The 17,135-nt window shown below is 45.2% G+C and overlaps 2 protein-coding genes across 2 annotated transcripts; one reads left to right on the top strand and one right to left on the bottom strand.

The window, feature by feature from the left end:
• Positions 1-360: 360 nt before the first annotated feature.
• LOC121891117 (ADP-ribosylation factor 4) lies at positions 361-10,615 on the bottom strand. Its single transcript, XM_042403873.1, has 6 exons — positions 10,311-10,615; positions 9,825-9,905; positions 3,320-3,429; positions 2,738-2,809; positions 1,805-1,930; positions 361-1,067 (listed from the first exon to the last, which is right to left on the bottom strand). Exons 1-6 carry the CDS (start codon positions 10,375-10,377, stop codon positions 981-983), a joined length of 543 nt encoding a protein of 180 aa, XP_042259807.1. The 5' UTR covers positions 10,378-10,615; the 3' UTR covers positions 361-980.
• Positions 10,616-11,295: 680 nt separating this feature from the next.
• On the top strand, positions 11,296-17,111 carry gcc1 (GRIP and coiled-coil domain containing 1). The gene is made up of 3 exons (XM_042403525.1): positions 11,296-11,580; positions 12,332-13,488; positions 15,566-17,111. The coding sequence occupies exons 2-3, from the start codon at positions 12,592-12,594 to the stop codon at positions 16,844-16,846; spliced, it is 2,178 nt and encodes a 725-aa protein (XP_042259459.1). The 5' UTR covers positions 11,296-11,580; positions 12,332-12,591; the 3' UTR covers positions 16,847-17,111.
• The last annotated feature ends 24 nt before the right edge of the window (positions 17,112-17,135 follow it).

Here is a 17,135-nt window from a genome sequence, read left to right as displayed (position 1 = left end):
GAAACGAGGGGAGAGCGAGACGGGTGGTACGACATGAAACAAAGGACTCTGGCTGGAATCGAACCAGCGACGACGTAGTTATGTGACGTGTGCAGCAACCACTTGGTTACCGGGGCGATCCAGAAATGCCTTATTTAACTCTTTAAATCTTCGTACAGTGAAAAAATGTTATGTTCAAATTCTTTCTTTTAATGAAATGTGATCATTTGGGGTGATGTAAATAATATAAATGTTTATTTCAATATATGACTTTCTTTCATAGCTCACAGCAGAACGTAGTTCAGTCGTCTCCAGTTTCACATTTCTGACTGACAAACGATCAGGACACGAATCTGAGCAAAAACATAAAAACAGGAACCATTGAGAAGAAAAAAACCTTTATTGCATCATCGTTGTCTCTCTGCTTCTTCTTCACATTGTTACGGAATGATGAGGCCTTCAGGTTCTGCTCTGTGGAATGAGTCATCACATGACAGGTCACCTGTCACAAACCCCTCCCACCAACCACAGGTAACTGCGACCTCTCATAAACCCCACCCCCAAATGCAGATGAACTGTCACCTGCTGTTGGCCCCTCCCACCAACTACAGGTAACTATCACCTGTTGTAAACCCCGCCCCCTGACCCACAGGTGACTGACACCTGCTTCTGGCCCCGCCCCCTGACCCACAGGTGACTGACACCTGCTTCTAGCCCCGCCCCTCTCATCCATTACAACCTGTCACATGATTCTGAATTAAAACATGCGGATTAAAAGAAAAAACAGATCTAACAAACATCTGCAGAGACGACAGGAGGAAGACCAGAAGAAGAAGAGGATGATGGGAAAGTCCGAGACGACACATTTATAATTTAAAAAAAACAGAAACAGTCCTGAAACGCTCCTCCTCCTCTTCTTCCTCCTCCTCTTCTTCCTCATCAGTCTGTACACGGTGACATCAGTTGATGACATCAGTCGCTGCTGCTTCCTGCCAGCTGCTCTAACGTTTCGACAGCTCGTTGGACAACCAATCCAGACCCTCATACAGACCAGTACCCTGAGTGGCACAGGTGGCCTGGACGTGCCACTGTGGACAGACAGGTGAGACATTGATCAGAGACAGGTGAGACAGTGATCAGAGACAGGTGAGACATTGATCAGAGACAGGTGAGACATTGATCAGAGACAGGTGAGACATTGATCAGAGACATTGATCAGAGACGGTGATCAGAGACAGGTGAGACATTGATCAGAGACGGTGATCAGAGACAGTGATCAGAGACAGGTGAGACATTGATCAGAGACATTGATCAGAGACAGGTGAGACATTGATCAGAGACAGTGATCAGAGACAGGTGAGACATTGATCAGAGACATTGATCAGAGACAGGTGAGACAGTGATCAGAGACACTGAACAGAGACAGGTGAGACAGTGATCAGAGACTGATCAGAGACAGGTGAGACAGTGATCAGAGACAGTGATCAGAGACAGGTGAGACATTGATCAGAGACAGTGATCAGAGACAGTGATCAGAGACAGTGATCAGAGACAGTGATCAGAGACAGGTGAGACAGTGATCAGAGACAGTGATCGGAGACAGGTGAGACATTGATCAGAGACAGTGATCAGAGACAGGTGAGACATTGATCAGAGACAGGTGAGACAGTGATCAGAGACAGGTGAGACATTGATCAGAGACAGGTGAGATATTGATCAGAGACATTGATCAGAGACAGGTGAGACTGATCAGCTCAACATTAGTTGTGTGTGTAGTACAGACAGATGTATTGATGATTGTATTGATTGGAGTATTGATACGTACAGTTCTGCTGCGCAGGCTGTGCAGACCCAGTTTGTCGGTGAGTTCACTGACCCCCATGGCGTTGGGAAGATCTTGTTTGTTGGCGAAAACCAGAAGCACCGCCTCCTTCAGCTCGTCCTCCTGGATCTGCAGACAGAACGGCTCAACAATAAGACCAAACGGTAAAACGCCACGTCAAGCTGGTAAATGTAGCAACTCTCACTATCAGGCAAGTGGTAAAAAAAGAGTTAAATTAATAAAATAATCGTTGTATCATAAATGATGTTCCTGTTCTCTGGCCCCTCCCCTAGCACGCATCACAGAGTACCGGTCCACGTCATTGGCCGATCAAGAGCTGAGTAGGTTAGTAGTGTGATATGTGAAACAAACATCCCTCAGGACTATATGAGCTGTCAAACAGAAGAATCAGTGGAGAAGATAATGTTTCACTGCCATAAATACATTAAAGAGGGAAATCAGGAAGCTGGAAGAGGAAGAAATGAGTCTAACGGTTATTGATCAGCAGGTTGGAGAGTCTTTCCTTTATTTGATCAGAAGAATTTAGAGTTCAGTGTAATATGACGATTTTAAATATCACATGTATGAGTCTGTGTCCTCGTTTCATTTATTTACATGAAGATTAAACATGACGATTAACTTTAAGTCTTAGTTGTTCTTTGGTGACCGCTAATAAATAAAACTATTTGCATGGAGGCGGATAAAAACCGACTACTGGACAGCCGACCTCTGACCCGGACCAGTGGAAAAACATTAATGACGTCACTGATACAGTCACGTGACCGATGAAAGATGTAAATGAATCTGACAGGTCGTTAATGTGGAGCTGCTGATAATAACTTTAGATATTGAACATTATGATGAATGAAGGTCAGATCAATAATCTAGAATATAAATATTATGTAAGAACAGCTGAGACGTTCAGGTGCAACTCACCATCTTGGAGAGTTCCTCTGCGGACTCTGCAACTCTCTCTCTGTCGTTACTGTCCACCACGAAGATCAGACCCTGTAGAGGTCAGAGGTCACACACACACACACACACACACACACACACACACACACACACGTGTTCAGGTACAGTGTTTATGTTCAGTCTGAGCTGCTGCATACTGTTGAAGAATCTGATCCATCTGACAGAAAAGCAGCTGAAACCTTCAGACTGTGTTGTGTATTGTGTGTTGTGTATTGTGTGTTGTGTGTTGTGTATTGTGTATGTTGTGTGTGTTGTGTATTGTGTGTTGTGTGTGTTGTGTGTTGTGTATTGTGTGTTGTGTGTTGTATACCTGTGTGTTGTGTACTGTGTGTTGTGTACTGTGTGTTGTGTGTTGTGTATTGTGTGTTGTGTGTTGTGTATTGTGTGTTGTGTGTTGTGTATTGTGTGTTGTATACCTGTGTGTTGTGTACTGTGTGTTGTGTACTGTGTGTTGTGTGTTGTGTGTTGTGTATTGTGTATTGTGTATTGTGTACTGTGTGTTGTGTACTGTGTGTTGTGTGTTGTGTGTTGTGTATTGTATACCTGTGTGTTTTGGAAGTAATGTCTCCACAGAGGTCTGATCTTGTCTTGGCCGCCGACGTCCCAAACTGTGAAACAGATGTTCTTGTATTCCACCGTCTCCACATTAAAGCCTGAAACACACCAGCAGATGAACCATTAAAGCCTGAAACACGCCAGCAGATGAACCATTAAAGCCTGAAACACGCCAGCAGATGAACCATTAAAGCCTGAAACACGCCAGCAGATGAACCATTAAAGCCTGAAACACACCAGCAGATGAACAATTAAAAGCCTGAAACACGCCAGCGGATGAACCATTAAAGCTTGAAACACGCCAGCAGATGAACCATTAAAAGCCTGAAACACACCAGCAGATGAACCATTAAAAGCCTGAAACACACCAGCAGATGAACCATTAAAAGCTTGAAACACACCAGCAGATGAACCATTAAAGCCTGAAACACACCAGCAGATGAACCATTAAAAGCTTGAAACACACCAGCAGATGAATCATTAAAAGCTTGAAACACACCAGCAGATGAACCATTAAAGCCTGAAACACACCAGCAGATGAACCATTAAAAGCTTGAAACACGCCAGCAGATGAACCATTAAAGCCTGAAACAAACCAGCAGATGAACCATTAAAAGCCTGAAACACACCAGCAGATGAACCATTAAAGCCTGAAACACGCCAGCAGATGAACCATTAAAAGCCTGAAACACACCAGCAGATGAACCATTAAAAGCCTGAAACACGCCAGCAGATGAACCATTAAAGCCTGAAACACGCCAGCAGATGAACCATTAAAAGCCTGAAACACACCAGCAGATGAACCATTAAAGCCTGAAACACACCAGCAGATGAACCATTAAAGCCTGAAACACGCCAGCAGATGAACCATTAAAGCCTGAAACACGCCAGCAGATGAACCATTAAAAGCCTGAAACACGCCAGCAGATGAACCATTAAAGCCTGAAACACACCAGCAGATGAACCATTAAAAGCTTGAAACACGCCAGCAGATGAACCATTAAAGCCTGAAACACACCAGCAGATGAACAATTAAAAGCCTGAAACACGCCAGCGGATGAACCATTAAAGCTTGAAACACGCCAGCAGATGAACCATTAAAAGCCTGAAACACACCAGCAGATGAACCATTAAAAGCCTGAAACACGCCAGCAGATGAACCATTAAAGCCTGAAACACGCCAGCAGATGAACCATTAAAGCTTGAAACACGCCAGCAGATGAACCATTAAAAGCCTGAAACACACCAGCAGATGAACCATTAAAGCCTGAAACACGCCAGCAGATGAACCATTAAAGCCTGAAACACACCAGCAGATGAACAATTAAAAGCCTGAAACACACCAGCAGATGAACCATTAAAGCCTGAAACACGCCAGCAGATGAACCATTAAAGCCTGAAACACGCCAGCAGATGAACCATTAAAGCCTGAAACACGCCAGCAGATGAACCATTAAAGCCTGAAACACACCAGCAGATGAACAATTAAAAGCCTGAAACACGCCAGCGGATGAACCATTAAAGCTTGAAACACGCCAGCAGATGAACCATTAAAAGCCTGAAACACACCAGCAGATGAACCATTAAAAGCCTGAAACACACCAGCAGATGAACCATTAAAAGCTTGAAACACACCAGCAGATGAACCATTAAAGCCTGAAACACACCAGCAGATGAACCATTAAAAGCTTGAAACACACCAGCAGATGAATCATTAAAAGCTTGAAACACACCAGCAGATGAACCATTAAAGCCTGAAACACACCAGCAGATGAACCATTAAAAGCTTGAAACACGCCAGCAGATGAACCATTAAAGCCTGAAACAAACCAGCAGATGAACCATTAAAAGCCTGAAACACACCAGCAGATGAACCATTAAAGCCTGAAACACGCCAGCAGATGAACCATTAAAAGCCTGAAACACACCAGCAGATGAACCATTAAAAGCCTGAAACACGCCAGCAGATGAACCATTAAAGCCTGAAACACGCCAGCAGATGAACCATTAAAAGCCTGAAACACACCAGCAGATGAACCATTAAAGCCTGAAACACACCAGCAGATGAACCATTAAAGCCTGAAACACGCCAGCAGATGAACCATTAAAGCCTGAAACACGCCAGCAGATGAACCATTAAAAGCCTGAAACACGCCAGCAGATGAACCATTAAAGCCTGAAACACACCAGCAGATGAACCATTAAAAGCTTGAAACACGCCAGCAGATGAACCATTAAAGCCTGAAACACACCAGCAGATGAACCATTAAAAGCCTGAAACACACCAGCAGATGAACCATTAAAGCCTGAAACACGCTAGCAGATGAACCATTAAAAGCCTGAAACACACCAGCAGATGAACCATTAAAAGCCTGAAACACGCCAGCAGATGAACCATTAAAGCCTGAAACACGCCAGCAGATGAACCATTAAAAGCCTGAAACACACCAGCAGATGAACCATTAAAGCCTGAAACACGCCAGCAGATGAACCATTAAAGCCTGAAACACGCCAGCAGATGAACCATTAAAGCCTGAAACACGCCAGCAGATGAACCATTAAAAGCCTGAAACACACCAGCAGATGAACCATTAAAGCCTGAAACACACCAGCAGATAAACCATTAAAGCTTGAAACACACCAGCAGATGAACCATTAAAGCCTGAAACACGCCAGCAGATGAACCATTAAAAGCCTGAAACACACCAGCAGATGAACCATTAAAAGCTTGAAACACGCCAGCAGATGAACCATTAAAGCTTGAAACACACCAGCAGATGAACCATTAAAAGCCTGAAACACGCCAGCAGATGAACCATTAAAAGCCTGAAACACGCCAGCAGATGAACCATTAAAAGCCTGAAACACGCCAGCAGATGAACCATTAAAGCCTGAAACACGCCAGCAGATGAACCATTAAAGCCTGAAACACACCAGCAGATGAACCATTAAAAGCCTGAAACACACCAGCAGATGAACCATTAAAGCCTGAAACACGCCAGCAGATGAACCATTAAAAGCCTGAAACACGCCAGCGGATGAACCATTAAAGCCTGAAACACACCAGCAGATAAACCATTAAAGCTTGAAACACACCAGCAGATGAACCATTAAAGCTTGAAACACACCAGCAGATGAACCATTAAAAGCCTGAAACACACCAGCAGATGAACCATTAAAGCCTGAAACACACCAGCAGATGAACCATTAAAAGCCTGAAACACACCAGCAGATGAACCATTAAAAGCCTGAAACACACCAGCAGATGAACCATTAAAGCCTGAAACACGCCAGCAGATGAACCATTAAAGCCTGAAACACGCCAGCAGATGAACCATTAAAAGCCTGAAACACACCAGCAGATGAACCACTAAAAGCTTGAAACACGCCAGCAGATGAACCATTAAAGCTTGAAACACACCAGCAGATGAACCATTAAAAGCCTGAAACACGCCAGCAGATGAACCATTAAAAGCCTGAAACACGCCAGCGGATGAACCATTAAAGCCTGAAACACGCCAGCGGATGAACTATTAAAGCCTGAAACACGCCAGCGGATGAACCATTAAAGCCTGAAACACACCAGCAGATGAACCATTAAAGCCTGAAACACACCAGCGGATGAACCATTAAAGCCTGAAACACACCAGCAGATGAACCATTAAAGCCTGAAACACACCAGCAGATGAACCATTAAAGCCTGAAACACACCAGCGGATGAACCATTAAAGCCTGAAACACACCAGCAGATGAACCATTAAAGCCTGAAACACGCCAGCAGATGAACCATTAAAGCCTGAAACACGCCAGCAGATGAACCATTAAAGCCTGAAACACACCAGCAGATGAACCATTAAAGCCTGAAACACACCAGCAGATGAACCATTAAAGCCTGAAACACGCCAGCAGATGAACCATTAAAGCCTGAAACACGCCAGCGGATGAACCATTAAAGCCTGAAACACGCCAGCAGATGAACCATTAAAAGCCTGAAACACGCCAGCGGATGAACCATTAAAGCCTGAAACACGCCAGCGGATGAACTATTAAAGCCTGAAACACGCCAGCGGATGAACCATTAAAGCCTGAAACACACCAGCGGATGAACCATTAAAGCCTGAAACACACCAGCAGATGAACCATTAAAGCCTGAAACACACCAGCAGATGAACCATTAAAGCCTGAAACACGCCAGCAGATGAACCATTAAAGCCTGAAACACGCCAGCGGATGAACCATTAAAGCCTGAAACACGCCAGCAGATGAACCATTAAAAGCTTGATTGGGGCTAGATGGCGTCTATGATGATGACGACATCGTTTATATTCATCTAGTTTGATGTTGTATTAAAATATAAAACCTGTTTCTTCTGTAACGCTGCTGTTTGCATCTCTGCTCTCACACTCAGTCTGCACTGAGTTTATGGAAATAATAATAATAATAATAATAATAATAATAATAATAATCACATCCCTGTTAAACAGGTTTCTGACTCTCTAAATACGAAAATAAAATAAAAAGATTTTTAAGATATTCTTCAGTTGTGTATTACAGGAGACGGTATGGATGAAGTCGGCCATTACAACTGTCAGCAGCTGGAGGAGAAGGAGACCGGCTCAAATCCCGATCCAGCTGGTCTGCCGGCTCACCAGCTCATCACTGAATCCACATGCTGGGAACTGAGGGTCCTGGGGCGGGAGGGAGTGCTCCCCAGAGTCCAGTCCGCCGACAAAAGTCCAAGCATGTTGTGCCTACATGGTAGGACATAAAGGTCCTGAGGTGGTCTAGGTGGTGGTCCTGGAGACAGTCCAGGAGGCTCTGGAACCCCTTCAGGACTTCACTGATGCTGTCAGGTATGTCACCTTCTCATATGTCAGACCTGTGCTTCACCTTTTCAACACAAGTCTCCTTCATGTGAGGACGACAATATGGAGACCTCATCGCCACGTCTGCCGACGCAGCCGCTAGAGACCTGATGGACCCGGTCTCACGGTGGATCCACGGTTCAGGGCCAAATACAAATAATCTCAAGTGAAAAGGTCGATGCTGAGTGGAGACAGAGTCTCAGCCTGACTCATGGACGTATAATTACAGCTGATATGGCGCTGCTCAGCCTGGCAGCCAGTTTCTCCCAGTGGCCACTGGTGGTATTACAGCGAGAATCCCCCCGAGGCCCAAACAGCCCAACCTCAGAGCGCCGTTATAAGAGAGACGTCTGTTAAACCACTAACGAGCTCAGTCAGGACGTCGCCAACCGCTAACGAGCTCCGTCAGGACGCTGCCAACCGCTAACGAGCTCGTCAGGACGCCTCCAACCGCTAACGAGCTCCGTCAAGGCTCTTTGTTTGATATCAGTAAAACTTTCCTCGAGCTGAGAAAAAGGATTTAAAAATCTGTGACATCATCACAATATAAAGTCTGTGGGCCAATCAGGAACTGGTGGGCGGAGCCAGAAACCTACTGAGCATATAAGTTATAGTTATGTTATAGTTATATTTATGTTATATTAATGTTATAGTTATGTTATATTTATGTTATAGTTATGTTATAGTCATGTTATATTTATGTTACATTAATGTTATAGTTATGTTATATTTATGTTATAGTTATGTTATAGTCATGTTTATGTTTTAAATGTGCAGAATTTATATTAATGAAAACTTCTGTTACTCTGTGGCAGATATAGTTTATTGATTATTACAGATAGTTGGGATGGTGGTAGTGTATTGATTATTACAGATAGTTGGGATGGTGGTAGTTTATTGATTATTACAGATAGTTGGGATGGTGGTAGTGTATTGATTATTACAGATAGTTGGGATGGTGGTAGTTTATTGATTATTACAGATAGTTGGGATGGTGGTAGTTTATTGATTATTACAGATAGTTGGGATGGTGGTAGTTTATTGATTATTACAGATAGTTGGGATGGTGGTAGTGTATTGATTATTACAGATAGTTGGGATGGTGGTAGTGTATTGATTATTACAGATAGTTGGGATGCTGGTAGTGTATTGATTATTACAGATAGTTGGGATGGTGGTAGTGTATTGATTATTGCAGATAGTTGGGATGGTGGTAGTTTATTGATTATTACAGATAGTTAGGATGGTGGTGGTGTATTGATTATTACAGATAGTTGGGATGGTGGTAGTGTATTGATTATTACAGATAGTTGGGATTCTGGTAGTGTATTGATTATTACAGATAGTTGGGATGGTGGTAGTGTATTGATTATTACAGATAGTTGGGATGGTGGTAGTGTATTGATTATTACTGATAGTTGGGATGGTGGTAGTGTATTGATTATTACAGATAGTTGGGATGGTGGTAGTGTATTGATTATTACCGATAGTTGGGATGGTGGTAGTGTATTGATTATTACAGATAGTTGGGATGGTGGTAGTGTATTGATTATTACCGATAGTTGGGATGGTGGTAGTGTATTGATTATTACAGATAGTTGGGATGGTGGTAGTGTATTGATTATTACCGATAGTTGGGATGGTGGTGACGATCTCTCCGAGCTTCAGTTTGTACAGGATCGTTGTTTTTCCAGCTGCGTCCAAACCGACTGAAACACGACAAAAAGACAGAATTTAAAGACAGAAAACAGACTTTCACAGAAGATAAACTTTAACAAATAAAAGGATTTAAGCAGCTTCTGGATCACTCCTATTCAAACTAACACCAACAGGAGGTTTAAAACAGATAAAAGCCGTTAAACTAAACTGGAGACACGTTAAGCGTCTCCGTTAGCTCTGAGCGTTCGCATCTGGCTAGCTGAGTTAGCTTCTATTTTTAATGTTTTCTATTAAAATGTGAGTCACAGTTCAACCAGGCGGGAGTTTATAGCTGAGAAGAGAGTGAAAATGTTCTGTTTCAAGGTGAGAATCGGAGTGTAAAGAGTGTTTTTTCAGTCCCCGCCGGTCCCCGCCCGGCTGGCCGCGGAGCTAGTTAGCTTAGCCGCGGTGCTCACCCATCAGTATCCGCATCTGCTTCTTCCCGAAGAACTTGGAGAACAGCGACGAGATCGTCAGACCCATCTTGAGTAAAATGTCCCGGTTCAGCGGCGGGAGGAGTGAAAACCGACGGCGGAGAATGTCAGCCGGTTAGTCCGGGAGAAGCTGCTGGTCCGAGCCGGAGAAGAGCCGTAGGAAAGCCGCAAGAGAGCCGAACAACAGGAGGAGAAACTGCCGGAGATCAGAGCAGATCAGTCGGACAACAGAGCGGCTCCTCCTCGGTGCCACGTCCAGGCCAACGCGGAATAATTGACGTCACGCATTTGACAAAACTTTATTTAAAACAACAAAGCGTTGTGCTGCGTTCAGTTTTCACTAGAAAGATGGTACATTGAAGTTTTACTTATGATCAACAAACAAACATTTAAAAAACAACTTAAAGGCATTTCATCTGTAACCCCCCCCCCAAAAAAAAACAAACATACAGTACAGTAGTTGCAGTAAAAGTACATAAATATAGTGAGCTTGATGTAGTTAAAGTATTGCAGTTTTCAGTTTTTGGACTTTTTCTCTAATCTTTGATTTTTGCTGAAATATTGGATCATTTGAACATTTATTGAAATGAAAGCATGTGAGAAGTTTAGAGGGAAAAATCACTATTTGGTGGAGCTGTTAACAACTCATAGACATGTGAAATGTGACCCCGACTACACACTGCTTTTTGTAAGACGTCAAAAGCCAAAAAGGTTGGAAACCACTGGTTTCATCTTTAACAATGTGTTGTATTTTAAAAGCTTGTTATATTATCCATTGTGTCAAATCTTCATCTGAAAAGTAACTAAAGCTGTCAAATAAATGTAGTGGAGTAGAAAGTACAATATTTCCCTCTGAAATGTAGAAAGTAGCATCACATGGAAATACTCAAGTAAAGTACAAGTACCTCTAAACTGTACTTTAGTGCAGTACTTGAGTAAATGTATTTAGTTACTTTCCAGGACTGTAAAAGGTCAGATTAGACATCAGTGTGAACCAGAACAGCTCCGTCTGTCTGCTTTGTTAAACATGTTTTACTGACTGATGATTTTCCTGATAGCAGTGAACGCAGCATCAGATTCCCGCCTCCTCCTCATCCTCCTCCAGTTCCGGTTCAGACCAATATGGCGGCTGTTCGCTCACAGCTGCTGATCAGTTTAACTCTCAGTTCAGGTTTTTATTTACATTTTTCTGATGAAATAAATCGACAGTGAAACCAGTGAGCTTGGTCACGTGCTGCTAACGGGTTATCAGGTAAGAACCGGATCAAAGTCCGTGATTATTGTCGGTGTTTGATCAGTTTAACGATCAGCTGTCTGCTGATCATTAAACTGATCAAACTGTGAAACAAACAGACAAACTGATCGATAATTAGATTGATATTTAGATAGTTGCAGTTGAATTTAAAGCCCCGCTTCAAACAGTAATAAACTACGTGATCAATAGTTGAATTATTCCGTGTAAGAAATGCCAAAACATGAAATAATATCAATAAATAATCACAGATTGTAACTGATACTTTTATTTTATTAAAAACATCAATAATAAAATAATCATTAGTGAATATAAACAGCGAAAAAAACAATAAGATGCAGAATCATTGATCACATTAACAGACGATAACAACTGCTGTTGTTGAAAACATATATTTTTGTACTAGAGCTGCAACTAACGATTAGTTTCTTTATCGATTAATCTGTTCATTGTTTTCTGGATTAATTAATTAGCAGTTTGGTCCATAAAATGTCAGAAAATGGTGACGATGATGACGTCATCAAATGTCTTGTTTTGTCCACAAAGATTTTCGGTTTATTGTCACAGAGAAAATATTCACATTTAACAAGCTGCAATCAGAGAATTTGGACTTTTTCTTCTTAAAAAATGACTCAAAACGATTAATCGATTATCAAAATAATTGATGACTGATTTTATAGTCTGCAACTAATTGATTAGTTGTTGGAACTCTGTGACATCATCAACATGACATCACTCTGTCTGGTTGCAGGAACCAGTGAAGGTCTGAGTCCGTGGTGGTTTCAGATGAACTAGCTGTCCCTGCAGGATGCTGGATCAGGTCTGAGCGGACCCTGTTGGGATCAGATCTGAGCGGACCCCTTTAAGATCAGTCCTGGGCAGCCCCTGTTAGGATCAGGTCTGAGCAGCCCTGTTAGGATCAGATCTGAGCGGACCCCTTTAGGATCAGTTCGGGGCAGCCCCTGTTAGGATCAGGTCTGAGTGGACCCAGTTGGGATCAAGTTTGGGCAAATGGAGAAGTTTGGGATGAGTTTCGGGGTTGGGGGGGCCAGCAGGAAGGAACTGCTGGAGACCATCGAGGCCCAGAAGAAGCAGCTGGTCCAGTACCAGACCCGCTTCAGGGATGTGGTCCAGGCCTACAAGAGCCTGCTGAAGGAGAAGGAGGCTTTGGAGTCCAGCCTGCAGGTCTTGACTGGGTCCCAGGAGGTGGACCAGCAGGATCAGGACCCCCTGGAAGACCGCAACTCGCCACACAGTGAGGCCTCTGTGGACCCGCAAGAGACCACCAGAGACCAGAGCAGGGAGGACCAGGGAGGGCCGGGAGGGCCCTCAAGGTCTGAGACCAGTGGCTCTGAGAGTGGGGGTCCAGAGCAGGAGCAGGCCCCGCCTCTCCCCAGCTCAGAGGCAGACCGCCGAGTCGCTCAGCTGAAGAGCCAACTGAGCACGCTCAGCGGTGCTGTCGCCACAGTGACGCAGGAGAAGTCCCGCATGGAGGCGAGTTTCCAAGCCGACCGGCGGCAGCTGAAACAGGAAGTGGAGGAGCTGCAGGATCGCTTGGTCGCTGTGACGACACAGCAGGAGGCGGAGCTCCGCAGCCTGCAGCAGCAGCTGGCGGAGAGTCGCGCTCGCATCATCACACAGCAGCACGAGCGCGAGCAGGAGCAGCGAGACCACGTCCTGCAGCTGCAGGAGCTGACCTGCATCCTGCAGCAGCAGCGCCTCCTGAAGACACCACAGGATGTAGACCAGGGGGCGGAGTCTCAGGTTTACCTGGACCAGTCCAGGAAGAGGCCGGAGGCGGCCGAGGAGGACCAGACCAGACCAGATCCCAGAGTGGACCAGCTGCAGCAAGAGCTACAGGACCTGAAGAACCAGGTCCAGGACCAGGTCCACAGTGAGACCAGGAAGGTAAGACCCAGACCAGGACCACCAAGAACCAGGTCTAAACTACCTGTAATAGACTGACACCAGGAGGGTAAGGCTAAGACAAGGCCTACCCAGAACCAGGCCTAAACTATCAATCAATCAATCAATCTTTATTTATATAGCGCCATATCACAACAAAAGTCATCTCAGGGCACTTTTCACATAGAGCAGGTCAAGACCGTACTCTTTAATTTACAAAGACCCAACAATTCCCCCATGAGCAGCACTTGGCGACAGCAGTAAGGAAAAACTCCCCTTTAACGGGTAGAAACCTCAAGCAGACCCCGGCTCTTGGTGGGCGCCATCTGCTTTGACCGGTTGGGTTGAGAGAGTGAAAGAGAGAGGGAAAGGGGGAGGGGGACGACGACAGAATAACAACAACAGCAGCAACAGCAGTAGCAGCAGCCAGGGAAGGATGCCATCAGGACTGTGAAGGACCGCGAAGGTTCGGCCCAGAACCCAGGGTTTCTTGCGAGATGAGAAAGCACAAAAAACTCCGGGGAAGAAGCAAAGTTAGTGACATGCATTGATGTTACATGAATGCATACAGATGGAGAGGAGGAGGAGGAGAGAGGAGCTCAGTGCATCATGGGAAGTCCCCCAGCAGTCTAGGCCTATAGCAGCATAACTAAGGGCTGATCCAAGGCGAGCCTGGTCGGCCCTAACTATAAGCTTTATCAAAAAGGAAAGTTTGAAGCCTACTCTTAAACATAGAGAGGGTGTCTGCACCCCGGACTGAATCTGGTAGATGGTTCCATAGAAGAGGAGCCTGATAGCTGAAGGCTCTGCCTCCCATTCTACTTTTAAAGACTGTAGGAACCACCAGTAAGCTGCGTACTGGGAGCACAGTGTTCTAGTGGGATAATACGGTATTATGAGCTCTTCAAGATATGATGGTGCCTGACCATTAAGGGCTTTGTAAGTTAGGAGAAGGATTTTAAATTCTATTCTAAATTTAACAGGAAGCCAATGTAATGAAGCTAAAATGGGAGAAATGTGGTCTCTTTTTCTAGTTTTAGTCAGAACACGTGCAGCTGCATTCTGGACCAGCTGGAGAGTCTTTAGAGACTTGTTAGAGCAGCCTGATAATAAGGAATTGCAATAATCCAGCCTAGAAGTAACAAATGTGTGAACTAGTTTTTCTGCATCTTTTAGGGACAGGATGTGCCTGATTTTTGTGATATTACGTAAGTGAAAAAAGGCAGTCCTTGAGATTTGATTTATGTGGGAGTTAAAGGACATATCCTGATCAAAGATAACTCCCAGATTCCTTACGGTGGTGCTGGAGGCCAGGGTAATGCCATCCAGAGTAGCTTTATCATTAGATAATGTGTTTCTAAGGTGTTTAGAGCCAAACACAATAACTTCAGTTTTATCTGAGTTTAGTAGCAGAAAATTGCAGGTCATCCAGGTCTTTATGTCGTTAAGGCATGTTTGGAGTTTGTTTAACTGATTGGTTTCATCAGGCTTCATTGATAAATATAATTGAGTGTCATCTGCGTAACAATGAACATTTATGGAGTGTTTCCTAATAATATTACCTAAAGGAAGCATATACAAGGTGAATAGAATTGGTCCAAGTACAGAACCTTGTGGAACTCCGTGTCTAACTTTTGCCTTCACGGAGGATTCATCATTCACATGTACAAACTGAAATCGGTCTGATAAATAGGACTTAAAGTAGCAGTTAGGAGGTCATTAGTGACTTTCACCAGTGCTGTTTCTGTGCTATGATGCCTCTAAATCCTGACTGAAAATCCTCAAATAAACTATTGTTATGTAGAAAGTCACATAACTGATTAGAGACTGCTTTCTCAAGGATCTTAGAGAGAAATGGAAGGTTAGATATGGGTCTATACCTGTGACAAACTAAGACTAAGACTACCCAGACCCAGTTCAAAACCACCTGAACAGACTGACAACAGGAGAGTAAGACTAGGACCAGGACTATCCAGAACCAAGTCTAAATTACCTGTAATAGACTGAGACTAAGAGAGTAAGATTCAGACCAGGACTACCCAGAACCAGGACTAAACTAACCCCTGTGTTGTGTCTGCAGGCGTGTCAGGCGGAGGAGCGGGCACGTGAGCGCGCTCAGGCTGCAGAGCTTCGGGTCGCCGGTCTGGAGCAGCGGCTGTCGGAGCTGTCGGAGCTGCTCGGTTCCTGTGAGAAGGCAAAGCAGCGAGACCAGCAGGTGGCTCAGAGACTCCGAGAACGGATCCTGCAGCTCGACACTGAGAACAAAATGCTCGCCATCGCTGCCTCCAACAGGTCAAACTCTGACCTCGGCCTGGACGAGTCTCAGCTGGACGTGGTGGCGCTGAAGGACAAGATGGAAAAGGTTAAGAAGCTGCTGCTGCTGGCGGCCCAAAGGGACCCAGACCAGGCGCCCATCATCCAGAACCTCACTGAGAGTGAGGCAGAGCCGGGCAGGGACAGTGCCTCGGCGCTAGCGTGCCAGCAGGAGCTGCGGCAGCTGAAGGACGAATTTGAACGCTACAAGCTGCGAGCGCAGGTAGTGCTGAAGAACAAGAACGCCAAAGATGGCTGCCAGGCCAGAGAGCTGGAGGAAGTGCGGGACCAGCTGGCGGAGCTGAAGGAGAAGTACATCAACCTGCGGATCCAGAGCGACGAGGCCGAGACCCAGCACTGCCGGCAGCTGGAGGAGCGCCAGCAGCAGGCGGCGGCGCTGCAGCAGAGTCACAGACAGGAAGTGGAGCGTGTGGAGGCGCTGCACCGTGATGAGCTGCTGCGGCTGGAGGCGGAGCTACACAAACAGCGAGAGAGGACCATGGCCCTGCTGGATGAGAAGGACCAGGAGCTGGAGCGCCTCCGGGCCGCCGCTCTGAGCATGAACACGACGCGCTGCGCTGCCACCGATAACACGGCCACAGACAGTGCTGACGCTGAGGAGAGCGAGGGTGACGTCATCAGCCAGGCGCTGCGGCGGGCGGCACCCACTGAGCCCACATTGTTGCTGTACGCTGAGCAGCTAGCCAGGAAAGAGGTGGAGGCCGGAGCTCTGCGGCGGCAGAAACACCAGTTGGAGAAGGACGTCCACCAGCTGCAGGCCAAAGTCATTTCCAACGCCGAGCGGCACGATGAGGAGGCGGCTGACCTGCGAGGACGACTCGACAAACTGATTCGAGACCAGAGCCGAGAGGGCGCCAACATGGAGTATCTGAAAAACATCATCTACAAGTTCCTGACGCTGCAGGACGCCAGCGGGAGGCAGCAGACGCTCGCCGCCATCCTCACCATCCTGCACTTCAGCCCGCAGGAGAAACACGCCATCATGAGGCTGCAGGGCACCACCTGGTGGTCCTCCAGCAAGAGATAACACCAGAAGAAGAGACTTTAAATTGTATTTATGTGAAACTTTGATTCAGTTTTTTGAACCAAACCTCAGACCAGAAGTGCAGGTTTGAAGGTTTGTTTCTTTGAAGTTTATTTGATATAAAAACTGAATTAAGTTTGGTTTCAGCTGCAGAGAAAATATGAAAATATAAAGACTCACTGTGAGTAACTTAATGCAGCCCTTCATATCATTAATATGTATATTTTTGATTCTCATTGAAATTAAACTATTTTTCCTGCTTCACAAACTTGTTTGTACTCGTTCTATAATT

This window comes from Thunnus maccoyii, chromosome 23 (genome assembly GCF_910596095.1).
Source record: "Thunnus maccoyii chromosome 23, fThuMac1.1, whole genome shotgun sequence".
NCBI classification, from domain to species: domain Eukaryota; kingdom Metazoa; phylum Chordata; class Actinopteri; order Scombriformes; family Scombridae; genus Thunnus; species Thunnus maccoyii.
The sequence above is the reverse complement of the archived record's forward strand: the minus strand, read 5'-3'. Positions and strand labels throughout refer to the sequence as shown.